The sequence below is a fragment of the Oncorhynchus kisutch genome, linkage group LG15 (assembly GCF_002021735.2).
Source record: "Oncorhynchus kisutch isolate 150728-3 linkage group LG15, Okis_V2, whole genome shotgun sequence".
NCBI lineage: Eukaryota > Metazoa > Chordata > Actinopteri > Salmoniformes > Salmonidae > Oncorhynchus > Oncorhynchus kisutch.
In genome coordinates this window covers 47,683,973-47,706,910 of record NC_034188.2, presented here as the reverse complement: position 1 = coordinate 47,706,910, position 22,938 = coordinate 47,683,973, and the positions used below count along the sequence as shown (strand labels likewise).

At 40.8% G+C, this 22,938-nt stretch overlaps 2 protein-coding genes and 1 long non-coding RNA gene across 7 annotated transcripts in view; 1 reads left to right on the top strand and 2 right to left on the bottom strand.

Annotated features, from left to right (window-relative positions):
• Positions 1-1,679, bottom strand: part of LOC109905358 (NADPH--cytochrome P450 reductase-like) — a 37,211-nt gene extending 35,532 nt beyond the window's left edge. Inside the window, exon 1 of the mRNA XM_020502672.2 lies at positions 1,554-1,679. The gene's annotated coding sequence lies outside the window, so the exon portion shown is untranslated. The remainder of the gene's footprint in view (positions 1-1,553) is intronic.
• Positions 715-22,323, top strand: gdpd1 (glycerophosphodiester phosphodiesterase domain containing 1). 5 transcript variants are annotated; one of them, XM_020502678.2, is made up of 11 exons: positions 715-751; positions 15,199-15,356; positions 15,524-15,566; positions 17,616-17,751; positions 18,334-18,379; positions 18,463-18,584; positions 18,684-18,773; positions 19,000-19,133; positions 21,000-21,065; positions 21,273-21,324; positions 21,413-21,567. In XM_020502678.2, the coding sequence occupies exons 2-11, from the start codon at positions 15,221-15,223 to the stop codon at positions 21,563-21,565; spliced, it is 978 nt and encodes a 325-aa protein (XP_020358267.1). In that variant the 5' UTR covers positions 715-751; positions 15,199-15,220; the 3' UTR covers positions 21,566-21,567. The 5 variants fall into 5 exon arrangements, with proteins under 5 accessions (XP_020358267.1, XP_031646246.1, XP_031646245.1 ...); XM_031790386.1 differs by lacking the exon at positions 715-751 and adding an exon at positions 11,353-11,885; XM_031790385.1 differs by lacking the exon at positions 715-751 and adding an exon at positions 12,169-12,458 and having other exon boundaries at positions 21,413-22,323.
• On the bottom strand, positions 8,800-11,265 carry LOC116353607 (uncharacterized). The gene is made up of 3 exons (XR_004203071.1): positions 11,175-11,265; positions 9,132-9,215; positions 8,800-9,015 (listed from the first exon to the last, which is right to left on the bottom strand). It is a non-coding gene; the product is annotated as an uncharacterized LOC116353607 (long non-coding RNA).
• Positions 22,324-22,938: the final 615 nt, after the last annotated feature.

Here is a 22,938-nt window from a genome sequence, read left to right as displayed (position 1 = left end):
TTTCAAGGGATTGTTAAATGTTATAAATATTTGGTTTTAATATCATGACTTCTTGAAGAGCATAGTCAGAAGTACACATTTCCGATTATTCCAAATGTCGTTCCATCAGAGTTATACAGCCAGTAACTGATGTTCATGATCATTCCTCATCAATTGATCAAGTAATTTCAGATACGTGAGGGTAGCCTAACCATTTGGCATGTAAGCTAGCTATGCAAACAACATGTGTCATTTAGCTTGCTTCATCAGAGATTAGGATATTTTTTTTTTTAAAGCTTGTCAACGGCAATCCTCATCCAAGTAAAGTGGTCAGTCAGACTTCTGTCATCACCACTATAGATGACAAGCAAATCAAACAATATTTGGATATAGCCATCTAACTAGCCCTATTGATGTGATCTGTTATTAGCTAGCTAGCCAATTTAATGTGGTCAGTCGAATATACGTGGTCCATCAATCAATGTAGCCTAGCTATCATGTCTGTCAGCCGCAATCGTGATTAAACACTTAAACATGTTGTAAGGGGGATAATGTCAGGCAACTTAACTAGGTAGGCAGGCCTACGTTGGTTGGATAAAAAAAAAAAGTACATTAGGTCTACTTATCACTATGTTTAGCCAACTGTACAACGTTTCTACCGGTAGCTTCCAAAGTAAACATCAAGTAACGTTCATAGGAAAAATGCGCCCTTCTGCTGCTTGACAGGCAGAGCGCACAAAGGGTTGGAAATGAACCTAAACCACCTCAACAGGTATAGTTCACTTTTATTTTATAGCACTCATATCAAATTTATGGTGGCCAATATTGATAGATATCGTCAGGCTATCCTCAAGTATCTGAAATTGTGATCAATTGATGTTTACTGATCATGAAAAGCATCCAGTTACTTGCTGTATAATCGGACATTTCTCGTTCTGACTATGCTCTTCAAGTGATGATATTACAACCAAATACTGTTAATGCCTTAACGGCACGCAGTTTTATTGATAACGACCAATATAACTTGGAATGGAGCTTGACCACGACATTAGCAATCAAATCATACAACTACTAAGTTAGCTGACTCTCCAAAGAAAGTGACAAGTGGCAAAGCTGTTAATTAAAAACAGGGTTTGGTATATCAGTAAGTCAACTTGCTTAAACTAAATAGCAGACTATAGAAATTAACATTTAGCTAGAAGCTAACGTTTGCTTTACTTGCTGAAAAGTTTTTACAGCCGGGGCGGCACGGTAGCCTAGTGGTTAGAGCGTTGCAAGTTCAGATCCCCGAGCTGACAAGGTACAAATCTGTCGATCTGTTAACCCACTGTTCCTAGGCCGTCATTGAAAATAAGAATTTGTTCTTAACTGACTTGCCTAGTTAAAGAAAATAAAGAAAAAAACCTTGACAGTTGGCTAGGTTATGTAGCAAGCCTTGTCGTCGAGCTAGCTAAGTTTGAATTAAATCAGCTTTATTACAATCCATTCTCATGACATTGACAGTGTTGCCAGAGAAACGGCACTTCAGGATATTAAACATTTCAACATAGCTAGACTTTCAGTTAGCTACTTACCGTCCAGTCTTCACAATCAAGAAAAAGCACAACACAATGCAGAAACTTCACGCAATGCTGTGACTCTGAGGGACTAAACCAAACCAGTTTACTCAAGGGGTGTAGTACTTCCTACTCAGAGTGGACATACACGTCACGACAGGCTCTGTAGACAAGGTCAGATCACTTGTACAGAAAGACTTCAAAGAATGACCTATTGTCTCTGTCTAACAATTCAATGATTGTCTAACTTATTCCAAACGATTTTCTTAGTATCTCACTTTGCATTTTAAGAAATGGACTAGTCCATAAAGACGTTACCCAATGACTTTGTAACAGTAATAATAAATCACAGATCACAGTGCAGTGGGCCAGGGGTCAAGGTTATGTATCCACCGAATAGTACAAAGTGTCTTCACATCTCTGAAACAAGTTACCTTCAGTCATATTGAAGGTATCCTCGCATACTGAAAGATTAGTGTGTATTTTGTTTGGTGATAGTACCAAGGACAGATAGTATAGCACAGACCTGAACCCAGTGTTGTAAAGTACTTAAGTAAAAATACTTTAAAGTACTAATTAAGTAGTTTTTTAGGTATCTGTTCTTTTACTTTACTATTTATATTTTTGACCAACTTTAACTTCACTACATTCCAAATGAAAATAATGTACTTTTTACTCCTTACATTTTCCCTGACACCCAAAAAGTACTCGTTATATTTTGAACGCATAGCAGGAAAGGAAAATGGTCAAATTCACACACTTATCAAGAGAAAATTCCTGGTCATCTATACTACCTCTGATCTGGTGGACTGAACACAAATGCTTCATTTGTAAAGATGTCCAGGTGTTGGAGTGCCCCTGGCTCTCTATAAATAAAAAATCTGGTTTGCTTAATATAAGGAATTTGAAATGACTTATACTCTAACTTTTGACACTTAAGTATATTTAAACCAAACACTTTTAGTCACCCAGTAAAATACTACTTGAGTATCACCCGAGTCATTTTCTATTAAGATATCTTTACTTTTACTCAAGTAAAAGTGGATATAGCCATCTAGTTTATCCCCTGAAAGTTAGCAAACTAACCATATTGACATGATCTGTTATTAGCTAGCTAGCCAATTTGATGTGGTCAGTCAAATAGACATGGTCCATCAATCGATCAATGTAGCCTAGCTATCATGTCTGTCAGCCGCAATCGTGATTAAACACTTAAAAACAATGTTGAAAGGGGGATAATATTAGGCAACTTAACTAGGTAGTGTTAGATGAATTTAGTTCTTATGTGTTCATTAACCAATTCAATTAAAACACTGTCCATTTCTAAGAATTTGTAAGGTTCTTATTTGCATAAAATGGACAGAGACCAGCCACGAAAATTAGCCAATAGTGTTTTTTCTCGAGAGCTCTGGTCATAATACCATGTACATTGGTTTATATACCTCACATTTCGTCATAAATGTCCCTCCTCCTCTCAGATACAATGGCAATATAGTTCACAAGCCTTCTCACATTGTCTGCCACCTGTTAAACAATCTACTACAAGCCCAAGGTCTCTCCCCTCCCTGGGTAGGGACAGAATGCCCTGTAAGGAACACAGTATTCCAGCCGGTCTGACGATAGCTCCATTAGTTTCTATCAAGGAACAGAAAGTCCTTGTTCTAATTCTTGACTAAAATTACACACATTATATTCAGTGTTATGATTATAATAAGATTCATACATTCATACAGTGACAGAGTAGTATTCTGTTTAGTTATAGTTCTACGTTAAATGTGTACATCATTTAGTCATTATTATCCCATAACAGGTATGTACAGTGCCTTGCGAAAGTATTCGGCCCCCTTGAACTTTGCGACCTTTTGCCACATTTCAGGCTTCAAACATAATGATATAAAACTGTATTTTTTTTGTGAAGAATCAACAACAAGTGGGACACAATCATGAAGTGGAACGACATTTATTGGATATTTCAAACTTTTTTAACAAATCAAAAACGGAAAAATTGGGTGTGCAAAATTATTCAGCCCCTTTACTTTCAGTGCACGTGACAAATATACGTGACAAAGCAAACTAACTCCAGCTCAACTAATCTCACAGCCAGTGGAATCCCACAGCCAGATCCCATACTCACATGACCAAAAAACAGGAAGGGCAGAAGAAATGTCAGCCCTCGCCACATCCAGGACTGAAATCCTTCTAAAGGATAGATGGGCACAGAATAGATGTAACTAAATGTATCTCAAATATATCTCTATGTAACTATAACAAGGCGCATCATTATTAGACTGTCTCACCCACAGTCCGGTAGATTGTGTCTTTCTCCCAGGGTTCTTAGTCTGTACAGACAGCCGCTCTGATAGTAGTACTGCATGCAGTGAACTATGTCTGTGTTGCCAGAAAATACACACGCACGCACGCACACACAAACTCGACAATTACTTGCTGTAATTGTAACGCTAATGTATTCCTTGTGTTTTAAGACTTGTTTTGAAAGCTTACTTTGATATAAATAAAAGGCGAGGAATTGGTTCCTGAAACTCTTGTACAGGTATCCTTCAGGCCTACCAGACATCAGATAATGACTGTTGAATACAGTGTACTATATTGTATACGGTAAACCTTTTAACTTCACAGTTCAATACAGGCTCATCTTCAAATTGCTCATGGTCACCTACAAAGCACTCAATGGACTGGAGCCCACATATCTTACTGACCTCCTGCAGCATCCCTACACTCCCACCTGTTCACTATGCTCTTCGACACTGGCTTCCTCACCATCCCGAACACCAAGCTCTGATCCATGGGAGACCAGACTTTTTAGAACTGCAGCTCCCTAACTCTGGAACTCCCTCCCTCTCCATGTCGGAACCTCAAAATCCATACAAATATTCAAATCCACACAGACTTACCCAGGTTCCCAGTTGTCTTAGCTTTCATCCTCTGTCTAGTTCACTTCCCTGGTTAGTCTGTCATCATGTTTAGTGTTCTCCATGGTTAGTCTGCCCTTATGTTTAGTGCACCTTTATATATGTACTTATTTAATATGTGATTTTATTACTTTATATCCTGCTGATTTTGATGTGTATGTAGGTTAAGTGACTGTGTGTCGTGAATAGCGAATAGTTATAATAGCCCTTTCCTACAGTCAAATGACCAAATAGTCCTCTAGTGGCCTCATGGGTGGAATGCTATTATATTTCATAATTAATAAACAATATTTAAATTAAATTAACTGAAAATCCGGTGTTTATGTCAAATGGTTTTGTGAGGTCTTCTGTGATGTATATCAAGTGTCAAGTTGGAATGCAAACTTAAAATTGAATACATTTCAATTATCTTTCTTTAAGCCCATAACCATGTGTGTGAGGTGTACACATTTGTTTCAAAGTAGATTTGTTTAAGACTACCAAGAAACTCTGTGTGACCCTGATTTAGCCCACTGCAGTAAAAGGTTCATTCATCGACCTGGCCAAGGCTTTCGACTCTGTCAATCACTGCATTCTTATTGGCAGACTCAACAGCCTTGGTTTCTCAAATGACTACCTTGCCTGGTTCACCAACTACTTCTAAGACAGAGTTCAGTGTGTCAAATCGGAGGACCTGTTGTCCGGACGCCTGGCAGTCTATGGTGGTGCCACAGGGTTCAATTTTCGGGCTGACTCTTTTCTCTGTATACATCAATGATGTTGCTATTGCTGCTGGGGATTCTCTTATCCACCTATACGCAGACGACACAATTCTGTATTCTTCTGGCCCTTCTTTGGACACTGTGTTAACTAACCTCCAGACGAGCTTCAATGCCATACAACACTCCTTCCGTGGCCTCCAACTGCTCTTAAATGCAAGTAAAACTAAATGCATGCTCTTCAACCGACCGCTGCCCACCCGTCCAGCATCACTACTCTGGACGGTTCTGACTAGGTATTTGTAGTTGTCCACATATTCTAGGTGTCTGGTTAGACTGTAAACTCTCCTTCCAGACTCACATTAAGCATCTCTACTCCAAAATTTAATCTAGAATCGGCTTCCTATTTCGCATCAAAGCATCCTTCACTCATGCTGCCAAACATACCCTCATAAAACTGACTATCCTACCGATCTTTAACTTTGGCGGTGTCATTTACAAAATAGCCTCCAACACTCTACTCAGCAAATTGGATGCAGTCTATCACAGTGCCATCCGTTTTGTCACCAAAGCCCCATATACTACCCACCACTGCGACCTGTATGCGCTTGTTGGCTGGCCATCGCTTCATATTCGCCACCAAATCTCCAAGTCTTTGGAAACTCTCTCCAGAAGTTCAGTGAGGATCTCTGAATGATCCAATGTTGACCTAAATGACTAATGATGATAAATACAATCCACCTGTGTGTAATCAAGTCTCCGTATAAATGCACCTGCACTGTGATAGTCTCAGAGGTCCGTTAAAAGCGCAGAGAGCATCATGAAGAACAAGGAACACACCAGGCAGGTCCGAGATACTGTTGTGAAGAAGTTTAAAGCCGGATTTGGATACAAAAAGATTTCCCAAGCTTTAAACATCCCAAGGAGCACTGTGCAAGCGATAATATTGAAATGGAAGGAGTATCAGACCACTGCAAATCTACCAAGACCTGGCCGTCCCTCTAAACTTTCAGCTCATACAAGGAGAAGACTGATCAGAGATGCAGCCAAGAGGCCCATGATCACTCTGGATGAACTGCAGAGATCTACAGCTGAGGTGGGAGACTCTGTCCATAGGACAACAATCAGTTGTATATTGCACAGATCTGCCCTTTATGGAAGAGTGGAAAGAAGTAAGCCATTTCTTAAAGATATCCATAAAAAGTGTAGTTTAAAGTTTGCCACAAGCCACCTGGGAGACACACCAAACATGTGGAAGAAGGTGCTCTGGTCAGATGAAACCAAAATTGAACTTTTTGGCAACAATGCAAAACGTTATGTTTGGCGTAAAAGCAACACAGCTCATCACCCTGAACACACCATCCCCACTGTCAAACTTGGTGGTGGCAGCATCATGGTTTGGGCCTGCTTTTCTTCAGCAGGGACAGGGAAGATGGTTAAAATTGATGGGAAGATGGATGGAGCCAAATACAGGACCATTCTGGAAGGAAACCTGATGGAGTCTGCAAAAGACCTGAGACTGGGACGGAGATTTGTCTTCCAACAAGACAATGATCCAAAACATAAAGCAAAATCTACAATGGAATGGTTCAAAAATAAACATATCCAGGTGTTAGAATGGCCAAGTCAAAGTCCAGACCTGAATCCAATCGAGAATCTGTGGAAAGAACTGAAAACTGCTGTTCACAAATGCTCTCCATCCAACCTCACTGAGCTCGAGCTGTTTTGCAAGGAGGAATGGGAAAACATTTCAGTCTCTCGATGTGCAAAACTGATAGAGACATACCCCAAGCGACTTACAGCTGTAATCGCAGCAAAAGGTGGCGCTACAAAGTATTAACTTAAGGGGGCTGAATAATTTTGCACGCCCAATTTTTCCTTTTTGATTTGTTAAAAAAGTTTGAAATATCCAAAAAATGTCGTTCCACTTCATGATTGTGTCCCACTTGTTGTTGATTCTTCACAAAAAATACAGTTTTATATCTTTATGTTTGAAGCCTGAAATGTGGCAAAAGGTCGCAAAGTTCAAGGGGGCCGAATACTTTCGCAAGGCACTGTACATTGCCCAGAACAAGATTGAGATATAGCCTGTGGTTTGTGAGATATGAATGACAACTGTTTTATTTAACAAGCCATTGAAATACATTACCAGTCCAATGTTTGGACACACCTAATAATATAAGGGTTTTCTTTTTTGGACTATTTTCTACATTGTAGAATAATAGTGAAATATGAAATAACTACATGATTCCATATGAGTTATCAAAAAAGTTAAACAAATCAAAATATATTTTATATTTTTCAAAGTAGCCACCCTTTGCCTTGATGACAGCTTTGCACACTCTTGGTATTCTCTCATCCAATATCACCTGGAATGCTTTTCGAACAGGATTGAAGGAGTTCCCACTTGTTGGCTGCTTTTCCTTTACTCTGCGGTCCAAATCATCCCAAACCATCTCAATTTGGTTGAGGTTTGGTGATTGTGGAGGCCAGGTCATCTGATGCAGCACTCCATCACTCTCCTTCTTGGTCAAATAGCCCTTACACAGCCTGAAGGTGCGTTTTGGGTCATTGTCCTGAAAAACAAATGATAGTCCCGCAAACCAGATGGGATGGCGTGTCGCTGCAGAATCCTGTGGTAGCCATGCTGGTTAACTGTGCCTTGAATTCTAAATAAATCAGTGTCACCAGCAAAGAACCCCCACAACATCACACCTCCTCCTCCCTGCTTCACAGTGAAAACCACACATGCAGAGATCATCCATTCACCGACTCTGCGTCTCAGACATGGCGGTTGGAACCAAAAATCTACAATTTGGACTCATCAGACCAAAGGATCGATTTCCACCAGTGTAATGTCCATTGCTTGTATTTCTTGGCCCGAGCAAGTGTCATCTTCTTATTGGTGTCCTTTAGTAGTGGTTTCTTTGCAGCAATTTGACCATGAAGGCCTGATTCATGCAGTCTCCTCTGAACAGTTGATGTTGAGATGGGTTTATTACTTGAACTCTGAAGCATTTATTTGGGCTGCAATTTCTGAGGCTGGTAACTCTAATGAACTTATCCTCTGCAGCATAGAACTCTGGGTCTTCCATTCCGGTGGCGGTCCTCATGAAAACCAGTTTCATCATAGCGCTTGATGGCTTTTGCGACTGCACATAAAGAAACTTTCAAAGTTCTTGAAATGTTCCGAATTGACTGACCTTCATGTCTGAAAGTATTGATGGATGGTTGTTTCTCTTTTCTTATTTGTGCTGTTCCTGACATAATATAGTTTTACCAAATAGGGCTATCTTCTGTATACCACCCCTACCTTGTCACAACACAACTGATTGGCTCAAACGCATTAAGGAAAGAAATTCCACAAATTAACTTTTAAAAACACACACCTGTTAACTGAAATGCATTCCAGGTGACTACCTCATGAAGCTGGTTGAGAGAATGCCAAGAGTGTGCAAAGCTGTCATCAAGGCAAAGGGTTGCTACTTTGAAGAATCTTAAATATAAAATATATTTAGATTTGTTTAACACTATTTGGTTACCACATGATTCCATATTTGTTATAATGTAGAAAGATAGTAAAAATAAAATTTAAAAAATGAATGAGTAGGTGTGTACAAACTTGACTGGTACTGTATATAAATCATCAGAATAGGAAAACAGCCAACAACTCTTTCAAATGTCCCTCCTCTAAGACCTGTGAAATAATGTTTTTAATGTAGTGACACTCATACGCATTTTTCTTTGGAAGGAAAGCCTCCGTTTCAAAAAGTGTTGGGTCTTGCTTTAATGTGCTCCTTGATTTCATCCAAGGTTTTTACATCGTCCTCTGTCAGTCTCTCCTTATTGCATCTGTTGATGAATGATGGAGAGGGCCTTGAAAAACTGTGTTCGGGTGCATGAAACCTTTTAGAGAAAGAGAGCGAAGGTGTGTGTGTGAGCGCGTGCATGCGTGTGCACTAGCTTACTTCTTCACTAGCTGAGACATGTCCTTCAGCCTTCTCCGCTGGCGGGCGATAGAGGAAGAGCTCTGCAGCTAGCTGGTGGCTCTCCTGGTAACGAAATGTTAAATGTCATCATATCAATATACAAGACAGTGACAATGTATAGCCCATTAAAATCTATTTGAATGATTCTTCCTTTTTGACAAAGTACTGTGATTACTGTATGTACAGTGCATTTGGAAATTATTCAGAACCCTTTATTTAAAAAAAAAACTGTTATGTTACAGCCTTATTCTAAAATGGATCAAATAAAACAAATTATCTACACACTCAATACTCCATAATGACAAAGTAAAAACCAGGTTTCAGAAATTGTTGCTAATTTATAAAAAATTAAATATCTTATTTACATAAGTATTCAGACCCTTTGCTATGAGACTCAAAATTGAGCTCCGGTGCATACTGTTTCTATTGATCATCCTTCAGATGTTTCTACAACTTGATTGGAGTCCACCTGTGGTAAATTAAATTGATTGGACATAATTTGGAAAGGCACATACTTGTCTATATAAGGTCCCAGTGTTGACAGTGCATGTCAGAGCAAAAACCAAGCCACGAGATCAAAGGAATTTTGTCCAGGCACAGATCTGGGGAAGGGTACCAAAACATTTCTGCAGCATTGAAGGTCCCCCAAAACACAGTGGCCTTCATCATTATTAAATGGAAGTAGTATGAAACCACCAAGACTCTTCCTGGCGCTGGCCGCCATGCTAAACTAAGTGTAGCTGATGTGAAATGGCTAGCTACTAGCGGTGGTGCGCGCTACTGGCGTTTCAATTGGTGACGTCACTTGCTCTGAAACCTTGACGTAGTGGTTCCCCTTGCTCTGCAAGGGCCGCAGCTTTTGTGGAGTGATGGGTAACGATGCTTCAAGGGTGACTGTTGACGTGTACAGAACGTCCCTGGTTCGCGCCCAGGTCGGGGTGACGGGATGGACGTAAAGTCTATACTGTTACATTGGCAAGTGAGGGAGGGCAAGCGAGGGCCTTGGTCAGGGAGGTGACCACGAACCCGATGGTCACGCTGACAGAGCACCAGAGTTCCTCTTTGGAGATGGGAGAACCTCTCAGAAGGACAACCATCTCCGCAGCAATCCACCAATCAGGCCTTTACGGTAGAGTGGCCAGGCGGAAGGCACCTGAAGGACTCGCAGACCTTCAGGAAACCAGATCCTGGTCTGATGAAACCAAGATTGAACTCTTTGGCCTAAATGCCAAGCATCACGTCTGGAGGAAACCTGGCAAAATCCCTACGATGAGGCATGGTGGTGGCAGCATCATGCTGTGGGGATGTTTTTCAGCAGCAGGGACTTGGAGACTAGTCAGGATCGAGGGAAAGATGAACAGGGCAAAGTACAGAGATATCCTTGATGAAAAACTGCTCCAGAGCAATCAGATTATCATTATTTGACCCTGCTGGTCATCTATGAACATTTGAACATCTTGGCCATGTTCTGTTATAATCTCCACCCGGCACAGCCAGAAGAGGATTGGCCACCCCTCATAGCCTGGTTTCTCTCTAGGTTAAGGCCTTTCTAGGGAGTTTTTCCTAGCCACCGTGCATCTACACCTGCATTGCTTGCTGTTTGGGGTTTTAGGTTTGGCTTCTGTACAGCACTTTGAGATATGAGCTGATGTAAGAAGGGCTTTATAAATACATTTAATGGGCTGTTTATGATAGGCAGTGAACTTTGACTTTGTTACAAATGTTTGAGCTGACCAAGTAATTTGGTGTCACTAATGCGGAAAGGTGGAATAAACGAGTCAGGAGTAGGTTTTCTTGATTGAACACAGTTCTCTATTGAGGGATTTCTGTCAATACAAACACTCCAACACAATCAATGAGAATCTCTCAAGGAAAAACACATCTTCTTCAGATGAAACAGGAACACATGATTATCTTTAAACTGTAACAAACAAACAAAAAAATCACAGGTTTGTCACCGTCTTAATGGTTGTTCGTGGATAGCTCCCCTCTCTTGGTGGCCATTCTCCTGAGATAGTTTACCTTCTCCTCACCTTCCAAATGATACGTCCTCTCCTTTGGTGGAGCAACAACTCGTATACTTTCTTTTTCCTTCTCTCTCTGTAGGGGAAAGAGAATATATCATTAGTACCGTCAGCTGTGCTTAATTGCCTCTGGTCACCTTGACTCACATGCCTGGTTGGGCGACTATCCGTGAGCCCAGCCTACCCTCTGGTGGTCCTTCCACACATGCTTGATTGACATGGACATTGTTCTCTCTTACAATGATCTGCTTATCACATCTGGCACTTAATGGTTTTTGCGACTGCACTTAAAGAAACTTGATGGACTGTTGTTTCTCTTTTCTGGACTTCCTTGAGTGCCTTGTTAGGGTGAAAGAGTTTGAGGTGCCAAGGATCAAGGCTGTACAGCAGAGCTCCTATGTGGAGGCCGTGAAGAGAGTTAAAGGAGTAATAGGGCATATTGCTGAAGATGCACCGCAACCAGTTGCGTGTGTTTTTATGTCGATCAAGTGATCTGGATGCACTCCTTGTGAAGAAGGTGGATTTTGTAGCATTCATAGCCACAGTTATTAATTGTAATGCACACGTGTCCAAGAAGTCCAAGAAGCTGGACATCATTGTTTCCGTAGTCAAAAATGTTTTTGGGGCTCCAAGACTTTACGGCAGACGCACTGCAAGGACTACTGTCACCAGAAAATGTCCTGCCCTCACAGGATTCTTCTAAGCCTGTGTAAGGACCTGATTAGAATTTTAACAGAAAGGCAAGTTGATTTAGCTTAGTTTAACTTTCTTTTTGATAGTTTGTACGATAGTTTGTATTTTTTTATCATGCTTTATTTACTTTTTGGGATTATCCACCATCACAACAGGGGGCGTAATGCACATCCGATTGTTGTGAAAGTCATTATACGTGAGAATAAGAATATTTTGGTGCGGCCAATCAGCGACATTGCAATAATGATCATGAGTATGTGGGCTACAAAGTATCAGCTGTGTGCAAAGGAGAATGACAGATGGATGGAGTGGCAGTAGAGATGGCGTCCCTCAAGGAGGCAAGAAAGAGATTGCTGCGAAAAAGGGGAATATTTTCATAAGGAGTCGTTTAATTGGATTTCGGAGGAGGAAAGGACGTAAAAAGAGAGGAAGAATAGGTTGAAGAGAATGAGAGAGGCAAAGGTTGAGTCTGAATCTGTTGGAGATGATGGAATAGAGAGGAAGTGTGTTTAAGATGTTTGGTGTCAAGTGTAACAGAGTGAGCCCTACGCCACACCGAGTTCTGGAGGTGAAATGGAAGTGAATGAGGGTGAGTTAACTGAGGTGTGGTGAAGAGCTCAGAGCCTGAATCTGACATCAATGGACATGATAAAGAAGAATCTGGTCCAGTGGGAGTGACATTTTTGTGGTTTCAGGGTGGGTGGGAAAGGAGTTGGGTGCAGTTGAATCAGTGAAGGTAACCGGTAGTGGACTTATGATATTTGTTTGTGTTTCTTCTACCCAGAGGGAGCGGGTGCTCCGTGTCACGCAACTTGGGTCAAGATCTGTTTCTTGCTTTGCGCTTAGGAATAGTGCACCATTTAATGAAGTGATTCATGGGGTAGTGTTAAGTGTGGAGGTGGAACAATTGAAGTTGAATATTCCTGGTGTTTTTGACGCCTGCCATTTGGTACGGTGCAGACCCGGTGGTGAATGTGGTGAAACAGAATCATGGTCAGTCCTTTTTAGTTTTGAGTCTTATGTTATGTTAAAATATATCAGTTATCCTGTTAGAGCTTAGTGTGCCAAATCCACTGTGGTGTTTCAGGTGCAATGTTTATGGTCATGTCGCAGTAGCGTGTTGGAGGGAGATTCCAAGATGTGGGTAGCAGTAAAAGTTGACCAAATGAAGGGGAAGATTCCCGGTGTTTGTGATGCTTGTCGTTTGGTGCGATGCAGACAGGGTTGCGTGAGAGGTGAAACAGGAGTCATTGTCTGTTCTTTTGAGTTTTGATGTTGAGTCTTTGCGCGACAAAGTGATGTTAGGATATATAAGTTATCCTGTACAAGCTTTTGTGCCAAATACATTATGTTCTTACAGGGGTCAAGCTTATGGGCATGTGGCAGCAATGTGTAGGAGGGAGGTTCCTAGGTGTGAGAAGTGTGCAGAAAGGCACGAGACAAAGACATGTGTAGAGCATTGGGGAAAGTAGGGGTATGTGTTAATTGTAGGGGTGCCCACGGGGTTGGGAATCAGACATATCCCGTGCGAGAGAGGCAGGTTGAGGTTTACAGGGTTAGAGTAGTGCAGAAGTTGTCATATGCAGAGGAAGACGAGTCAAGGGGTAGGGATCCTGAGAGGAGTGTGTGAGTAGTAGATCTGTACCAGTACAGAGGGATAGGCCAACAAGTGATATGTTTCAGTAAGATTGGATTTTTAGCATTTACAGCAATGGTTATCAACTGTTCTGCAGGAATGGAACATAAGTCGCAAAAAATTGAGGTTATGGTGGCAGCTGCAGAGAGGTATTTGGGTGTGCGAGACTTGACATCAGAAGAGTTACAGGGTGTGTTAATAAGTGGTGGTGTCCCATCCTTTCAGGTTGTTGGACTTAGGTAGGACTAAATAGATTTAAATAGTGGAGTAGGGTGGTGTTTTTACTTTTTTTATGTGTTAGTGTAGTGTTCGATGTAAAAATAAAAAAATAAACATTAAAAAATAGTATTTAACTAGCCTTATTTACAATGACTGCCTACCCCGGCCAAACCCTAACCCAATTGTGCGCCGCCCTATGGGACTACCAGTCACGGCCGGTTGTGATACAGCCTGGATTCGAACCAGGGTCTGTAGAGACGCCTCTAGCGCTGAGATGCAGTGCCCATAGACCGCTGCGCTACTCGGGAGCTTTGTTTACTGATTTCTTTTTTAATTTTTTTTCAAGAAAAGTACAAGGGAGTTGTACTCCAGTCTAGTAGGTGGCGGTAATGCCACATTTATTGTATGCCAACCTCCGTTAAACTTCATCAAATAAGAAGATTTATGCCATCTGTCGTTGAAGTAAAGATTGTTCTGTCTGTGGTTGCAGTTGTAATAGCGTTCAGCAGACAGGACTTGCATAAACCTTGGCGTTTACCGGGCAGAAGTTTCCACATATCCAGAAGAAAAGTTAGTTTGTTGTCAAAGGTAAAATGAAATTTGTTGGCTCACACTACTGTAGATAAACACATTCACTAACGTTTTAGCCCATCTACACGTACGGTATCTGTCATTCAATTGCTAGCTATTTGTCATTATTGTATCTTCATGTACAGCATGTACTGTACTGTGCCGTAAAGCTAGCTCATGATTATGACTCAGTTCTATTCAATGATGTATATAAATCGTTGGTTCCATTGCATTACACAAAGGCAGCTTCTGTAGGGGGTGATTTTGTTAAGAGCCCCGAAGCTCGGTCTGAACATTATTAACGCATCGCTTGCGGTATGGTTTTGGAAGCATAAGGACCTTTTTCATATCGACGAGAAATGCTTTTTGAAAAAAGCAAAAGGTTAAATTGACACCTTTTTTAATAGGGTTAGGGTTCCAACATCGCCATATTTCCTTGTTACGGAAACAGACGGAAGACCGAGTGAACTGACGTTACCTGTACTAATTAGTTAGCTATCTGCGTCTCCGAACACCTGTGTGTAAAACGGAAGACAGACGCCAACAACGTGTTGTCACTGGAAAAAAAAACTGTCGGCTGCAAATGTATTGAAACCGGTTAAAACATTATACATGAAGTGTTTGTTTTGCATTTATTACATTATTTTGATATGAAAGGAACTGTACCGCAATTTAGATTCGATTCACGTTTAAATGGAGTATCTGGGTGCTTTGGCTTCCAAACAGAACATGTAAGGTCCTTGGACTAAGCAGTATTAGGCAACTTTAGTCCAATTTTGGACAGCAGTATGAGCGTGTACATTTTTTAAAATGTAATCTGACCTACTTATTAAAGCTGAATCATGGTGACTTATCAGTATTTGCTAGTATAACTATGCTTGACCATACATGTTACCTTTCCCAGTTGAGCTAAAGGAGAATCAGAGATGTGTGCTGCTGTCTACGTGTTGTCTACGGTGATGGGGTATGTGCTCACCTCTGCCTTGTTATTGAAATGCCCAACACTGCTGCATCGGCGGAAGAGAGAGCCATTCCTGAGCAGACACATATCCCATCGTGGAGGTGAGTGTTGCAGGAATCTTGCTTCATCCATACATAACACATCCATGAAACTGGAACTACAAAAGGCAGTGTTGTACCTCAAGACATCTCGCTAACTTGGCTCACACCAACTTCGTTTCGGGCACCTCTAATTTATGAACTTCTTTCTGTCATGTCTGTATTTGCAGGGGCAGGTGAAAACCTGGAGAACACCATGGCAGCTTTCAAGCAGTGAGTCAAGTCCATATCCTCCCATTGACTCGTGTTGCATCATGTCATGTCATGTTTAACATAGCCTAATCCTCCTGTGTTGGCCTAAATATCCAGACTAACAGCAAGCAATGCCATAAGCAGATAACACATGGAACATAATTGATGGTAAACCTACACTCTATGGAGGAAGTAGGCAGATGGGACTGGATGTCCTTATGGGTAAAATATAATTCTGCTGAATGTATTATTCGGCTTGCCAAAATGACTCATATCATCAAGTTTGTTTTATTGCTAGTAGAGGATGATTGTGTGTAATAGTAGTCTAGACTCAAAAGTATAAATCATGTCATGTCGGTGTGCTGGAGTGCTTTATCATGTACTGTGTGTGGCTGTTGCAACTGACGGATCAGACCATATTTTGCCATAATAACATGACACCAACAATGTTCAATTAGGAGCAGTAGCGGTTCATGGTTAAAATCATTGAGAAAAAAAACATGTTGGTAATTGCGTTGTTTGCTCCATGACCTGTTAGTTCATATGCCATGCCACCGATCACGGTCACAGTGCATTCGGAAAATATTCAGACCCCATGACCTTTTCCACATTTTGTTACGTTACAGCCTTATTCTAAAATGGATGAAATCGTTTCCCACCCCTCAATCTACACACAATACCCCATAATGACAAAGCAAAAACAGGTTTAGACATTTTTGCAAATGTATAAAAAAAACTGAAATCACATTTTCATGGGTATTCAGACCCTTTACTCAGTACTTTGTTGATGCAACTTTGGCAGCGATTACAGCCTCAAGTCTAATTGGGTATGATGCTACAAGCTTAGCACACTTGTATTTGTGTAGTTTCTCCCATTCTCTTCAGATCCTCAAGCTCTGTCAGGTTGGATGGGGAGTGTCGCTGCACAGCTATATTCAGGTCACTCCTGAGATGTTCAAGGTTGGGCTCTGGGTTTGAATACTTGTCTAAAGAAGTTATTTTTTTTAATACATTTCCAAACTTTTCTTAAAAACCTGTTTGCTTTGTCATTATTGGCTATTAATTGAAAATCAGTCAATCACTACTTTTATTTTTGTTTTCCTAGGTTACCTGGCAAAAAATGTTGCTTGCTTGCCTAACTTTCGTCATGGGCAACGATGAGCAAGTTAGTTAACGTTAGCCTACTACGTCTAGCTACATATTGAACTTCCATCCTCTCAAGGGCCAGGTGCACAATGTATAAATTAATGGTTATATCAGAATCGCCATTTATAATCATTGGCCTGTATGTTGAATTAAGTAAAACCACAAGTCCAAATCCCTATCTCCATCCATGGCTAATTTGAAAAAGGGATGAGTTTAGCTAGCCACCGGAGGGCAAAGACATAAATGTAAAAATTAAAGTTTTCTATCAATGGTGTTTTGCTTTTGATGTGATTGGTGTGAATTCAAATCCAAACTGGCTTTCCTTGACACTTATTTTTGGTGCGTCAGGACCATTCACAATTTAGCTCAATGCTGATTTTTGGCTATTTTAACTTTCTTTTTTATGAAGGGAGGCCAAATGCTTGCTGGCTTCCTTTGTGTTCAATGCTACGGGCGGCAACAATGTCGTGACCAGACAGCATCAGATAGATGGGCTACACATACAGAGGGGCAAAGTTTCGCTCGCTCGGTTGCCTTGTCCGGTGAGATGCATTGAAGGAAAATTATGAAACACAGAGACGAAATATGCATTATTACTTATTTTGGTAAATGCACACCACTTTGAAGTGTGGGTAACCGAGTTGAATTGGTTAGCCTCACTCCTTGGCTTGAAATGCCAACATTTGTGCCATCGACTTGCTAGCGTTGCGGTGGTGTAGTTGGCTATGGCATTGTCAAGAGGGTGGTCGTGTGTTTGCAAGACAGAGGACGCACAATAAATCCCAATAAGGGAGGAAGATGTACTGTTCAGCAAGCAGCGTTGATGTCCATTACGTGTGTACCCTGTCTAGATTTGTTGATGCTATCCTCAACTTACTGCTGGTGGGGTATATGTGTGTGATTGTCTCCTTTACATGTGTCCAGTGCAGTGGACCTTGGCACTGACATGCTGGAGCTGGACTGTCACATGACCAAGGACGAGCAGGTGGTCGTGTCACACGATGCCAACCTGGAGAGGTCGACTGGCATCAGTGCCTACATCTCTGACGTGGCCTACGCCGTGAGTATCGCAAGGTTGACTTCTCAACAGCCATATAAAAAATATACGTACTTTACCTAGGCCTCATTGAGGCAAGTGGTCCGTAAGGCCTCCATGGTCCCTACCTTTCTTCCTGTCTTGGGCTATTTTAGACGCCACTTTCCAGGTCTTGAACTCTGCTTTCATGTAATTCTACTTCCAAGTCTTTTGTTGCATTTATCTCAATATTAGAATAGATCCTGTCAAAGGTTTAATCTGATTTTTGACCAAAGAATACATCTCAAGGGATTAGTGTCACGATACCAGTATCGCAATAATACGACACCAGATTTTCCTTGGCAAGAAAGAGTACATGAGGCAGAATAAACTCTATGGTCCTTTTTTATAGCCTACTTTTATAAAAATATTGTGTGCTGTAGCTTGCAAAATAAACATGTGACTCTGGGTGACATCATAAGCCTGTTTTTTCCAACATTAGAAGTGTTTTCCTCAATTAAGTCTGCTTCATGTTTTGTTTCTTTTTCTTCCTTACTTCCTGGTATTGTGACAACACAAAAAGGGATATGCATGATAAAATGTGTGTAATATGTTTGTTCTCTACAGGATCTGCCTCCTTACCTGTGCAAGCTTGGTGTGACTTTCCAGAGAGGTGAATATCACTGTTTGTATGTAGTACATGCTGCTTTGGCAGGTGTGGATGTGTTCTTAATATTTCCCTGTGTGTGTCTACAGAATGCGTCTGTGAGGGAGGGGAGGACAAACGCATTCCTCTCCTCAGGGATGTGTTTGAGGCTTTCCCTAAGACCCCTGTCAACATTGACATCAAGGTCAACAATGACACCCTTATCAAGAAGGTGTGGCCTGGGGTTAGACATTTCAGGAAAGAAGTGGGTGCTTTGAGTGTTATGGGGTAAGTGTTCTCATTGTGGGTTGTGAACTTGTTTGTTCTGCAGGTCTCAGAGCTGGTTGTGAAGTATGACAGAGAACACATCACTGTTTGGGGCAACTCTAGCAACCAGATTGTGCAGAAGTGTTACAAGGAGGTACCTAATGGCTCATTTCCTTGTATAATGATATAATCTGTTTATGCTTGATAATATTTACCTTGATCAACACAAAATTGGAAATTATATTTACATGTTTTTATGATGGGTGTTTGGGAAGAACCTTTTTAGCAAATAGGAGGACCGAGCTCTTTGTCATACTAGGATAGCTGGATTGTGGACTTAGTTTTTATCACCACCTTGTACTTTCCTGTCTGTGTTGTAGAACCCTCGTATCCCAGTGCTGTTCAGCATGCGCAGGGTTCTAATGCTGGTGGGTCTCTTCTACACCGGCCTTCTGCCATTTGTGCCCCTCAAAGAGCAGTTCCTGGAGATCCCCATGCCCTCCATCGTCACTAAGTATGCAACACCCAGAGACACGCACACCCACTTAGCTTAGGCCATAATTTTACATGTAACACCTATCCTTGGTTCTAGTGTTTGTATGACACGTTTTACTTGACATTATGAGGCATGTCTTACCTTGCTTCAAAGTAGCCTAGCCAAAATTCCACTATAGAAATGTGGAGGCAATTATTTTATAAAGATTTCTTCATTTTTAATTGTAATTTTATTTTACCAATTAGGTTGATTGAGAACACGTTCTTATTTACAGCAACAACCTGGGGTTATAGTTACAGGAGAGAGGAGGGTGGATGAATGAGCCAATTGGATGTCTGTTTTAAGTGCCTTGCTAAATATCGACGTAAAGAAATCCACAGGGGCTGGTGCACTTGACCTCTTCTTACTACAGCCTCCTGCCACACTCATTGTTGAATCTTTTAACTTGACAATTGCTCCTGGTGTTATCCCTAAGGTTTTGAAAGCGGCACATGTCCTCCCGCTACATAAAGGCAGGAAGGTCCTTTTGATTTAGGTAATTACTGTCCAATCTCCAAGTTATCTTGCCTAGCCAAAGTATTAGAATCTCTGACCCACTCCCAGCTAATAATAACTCTATTCTAAATATGCACCAATGTTGTTTTAGATCTGGACATGGCACTGTTTCAGTTACTATGGTAACTGAAGTGTGCAAAGCTGTCAAGGCAAAGGGTGGCTTTTTGAAGAATCTCAAATATAAAATATATTTTGATTTGTTTGACACTTTTTAAAATATTTTTTTTACTACATGATCCCGTATGTGTTATTTCATAGTTTTGGTGTCTTCACTATTATTCTCCAATGTAGAAAATAGTAAAAATATAGAAAAACCCTTGAAGGAGTAGGTGTTATAAAACTTTAGACCGGTAGTGTATGTTCTGTAATTCATGGACATTTTTCTCAGATGGGCTACATATTCACTCATTGGATGTACAGTGGGGCAAAAAGGTATTTAGTCAACCACCAATTGTGCAAGTTCTCCCACTTTAAAAGATGAGAGGCCTGTAACTTTCATCATAGGTACACTTCAACGATGACAGACAAAATGAGAAAAAAATCCAGAAAATCACATTGTAGGATTTTTAATGAATTTATTTGCAAATTATGGTGGAAAATAAGTATAAGTTACTTTTGATTTACCTCGACTAACCTGCACATTGACTCGCTATCGGGACCCCCCTGTATGTAGCCTCGTTATTGTTACTTTTTTGTTTTTGGTAAATATTTTCTTAACTCTTTCTTGAACTGCACTGTTGGTTAATAGCTTGTAAGTAAACATTTCATGGTAAGGTCTACACTTGTTGTATTTGGTGCATGTGACAAAGTGAGATTTGTTCTCTTCACTGGCTCTCCTGCCTCTCAATCTCTTGTTATCAGGAACCACAGGTTGCCGTTTGAAAGTTGATCTCTGGGCACAATTTAAATGATTCGAATAACATGCCTGTTCTCTAGATTATAAATACTTTCCAATTTGGAAGTAAGCCCAACAGCAGGGATCATATGGATTAATAATAAATGCCTTTCCATTTAAAGCAGCTGAATTTGGACGTAAACAGAGGTTGAAGCCACTGTGGTTTGTTATAAGCTAGCCATTTTTCTTTTTGTTCACCGGAAGGTCCTTTTCAGAGGGATATTGTGAGATTCTGTACATTTTTCATCTTACCCAGAGTCAGATGAACTCATGGATAGTGCAGGTGTACCTGTAGACTCCAAGTCATTGTGCTAACGCTAGTTGGCATTGGCTCGCAAAACCTCTATCCTTTAAAAGAGGATTGATCGGTTTTAAGAAGTGTGCTTTTGATTCCTTTATTTTCACTTATGTATTGCCTGTGTTTGATTCCACAGACATCTTATGAGGGATCCTGATAAGATGACCAGGAGTCAGCATGTCATCACCTGGCTGGCAGATACGTAAGTGTAATAGTCTGAGATTACTGTACCCTCCACTTGGAACAACTGCTCCATTGCACCCTTCAGAAGAAGCTCACATAGCATTACATTTACTTCTGATCAGTGGTTCAGTACTTCTGATCAGTGGTTGGCTGTGGTCCAGTACAGGTGATAAGTATCATAAATGATGAGGTTCATTAATCAGGGTCTAAAAACTTTCTCATGCAGCCTCCTGATGAGAAGAGCTCTGTTCAATCACCTAACAGCAAGGGGAATACAAGTAAGGCCATTCTGACAACTGCTATCGTTTGCTTTTTATCACAGTCACGTTGTATAATAATATGTGCTCTTATTTTTTTACATTTCAGGTTTATGTCTGGGTGCTGAACGACGAGAAGGACTTTAAGAGAGCCTTTGACCTGGGAGCCACAGGGGTCATGACCGACTTCCCCACAAAGCTGAGGGACTTCATGGAGAAGAATGGCACTGCTAAATCACTAAATAAACTAAAGACTGAATGATCTGCCAAAGTTGCCACTTCCCCACCACTAAAGCCAACTGACCTGTCAAACTATCTCCAGACTCCATGTAGATACAGTATTGTTTGAACACCAGCACAGGCAGCTAAGATTATTTGGCCTTTGTCCTGCATGTCAACTGGGCAATAAGCCTTTTTAGTGTATCTACTTTTACAGTAAGGTTTTATTGTTGTTCGATTTAATTTAACATGGGTCAGTTCAGATGTTAATTGTAGTTGAGGGATATTTGATCAATAAGTGGTTCAATATTCAAGTGTGTCTTGTATTTTGCTGTTTGACAGATAATGCACACATCTGTCTTATTCAAGACTTATTTCAGTGCCAGTCAGTTTGTGCTATAATGCCAACTCCATTGCTCATAGTTGAGCCTAACATGGCATGACAATGAGTGAAAAGGAGTTGGCATGAAAGCACAAAGACTGGCATTACAATTAGTCTTGAATTTATGTAATAGTAAAGTGATAAATATTTTCACCTGCAGAATCAATAGAATTTTAAATGTTTTATATTTTGCAATTTTATATTTAATTTTTTTATTTAAATATTGATTGGAAAATTGTATTGAAATGTGAAATGCGTTTGAAGTTTGGTCGTGCTGTAAAGACAACTCTCCAGAAAAATGCATAGATTTGTATAAAACACGGGAAAGGGATAGATGTTAACAGAATGAAGCCATAGACATGGAAAATGTATGACAATTGACAAGTCAGTGTCAGAATGATTAAAGTGATTTTTCTGGACGTTTTGTATAATTTCAGCTAGTTTTTGACAAGCTGTCACGAGCCAAAACACAACCTCATTTGCAACCTCATTGGACTTTACTGTACTGACCTGACCCCGCCTCCCACTTTAAGCTTGCAACCTCATTGGGCGTCATTCCACCTGCCAATTAACATTGTCCATCATGTCTAGTTGTTGCAGAAAATTTTACAGAGATGGGATGGAGAAGCGGGGATCAGCAACAAGCCCATTTGATGGGAACCACGATTGCTAGGGAACAAAGACAAAAGGCTGGTCATTGTTTTTGTGTTCGATCATAAATTTCGGTTTCGAAAGTTAACGCAGTTGCATTCCAAATATATTTTTTTAACTAAACCAAGATAGACCACAGCCTGTCGTTTCCATTGGGAACAAATGAGTCATAGTGGGCAGAAAAGGGAAGGAGGTGGGCAGAGCCAAGCACGAGCTAGCGAGATCCTATTTAAGTTTTTTAGCGTGCATCTGCATATTTCTGTTAGGGAACTAAAGTGCGCGTGTTCAATATCTAAATTCACATCTGCACTCCTGCTAAATGTATAGCTTCCGTCCCTCTCCTCGCCCCAACCTGGGCCCAGGGACCCTCTGCACACATCAAC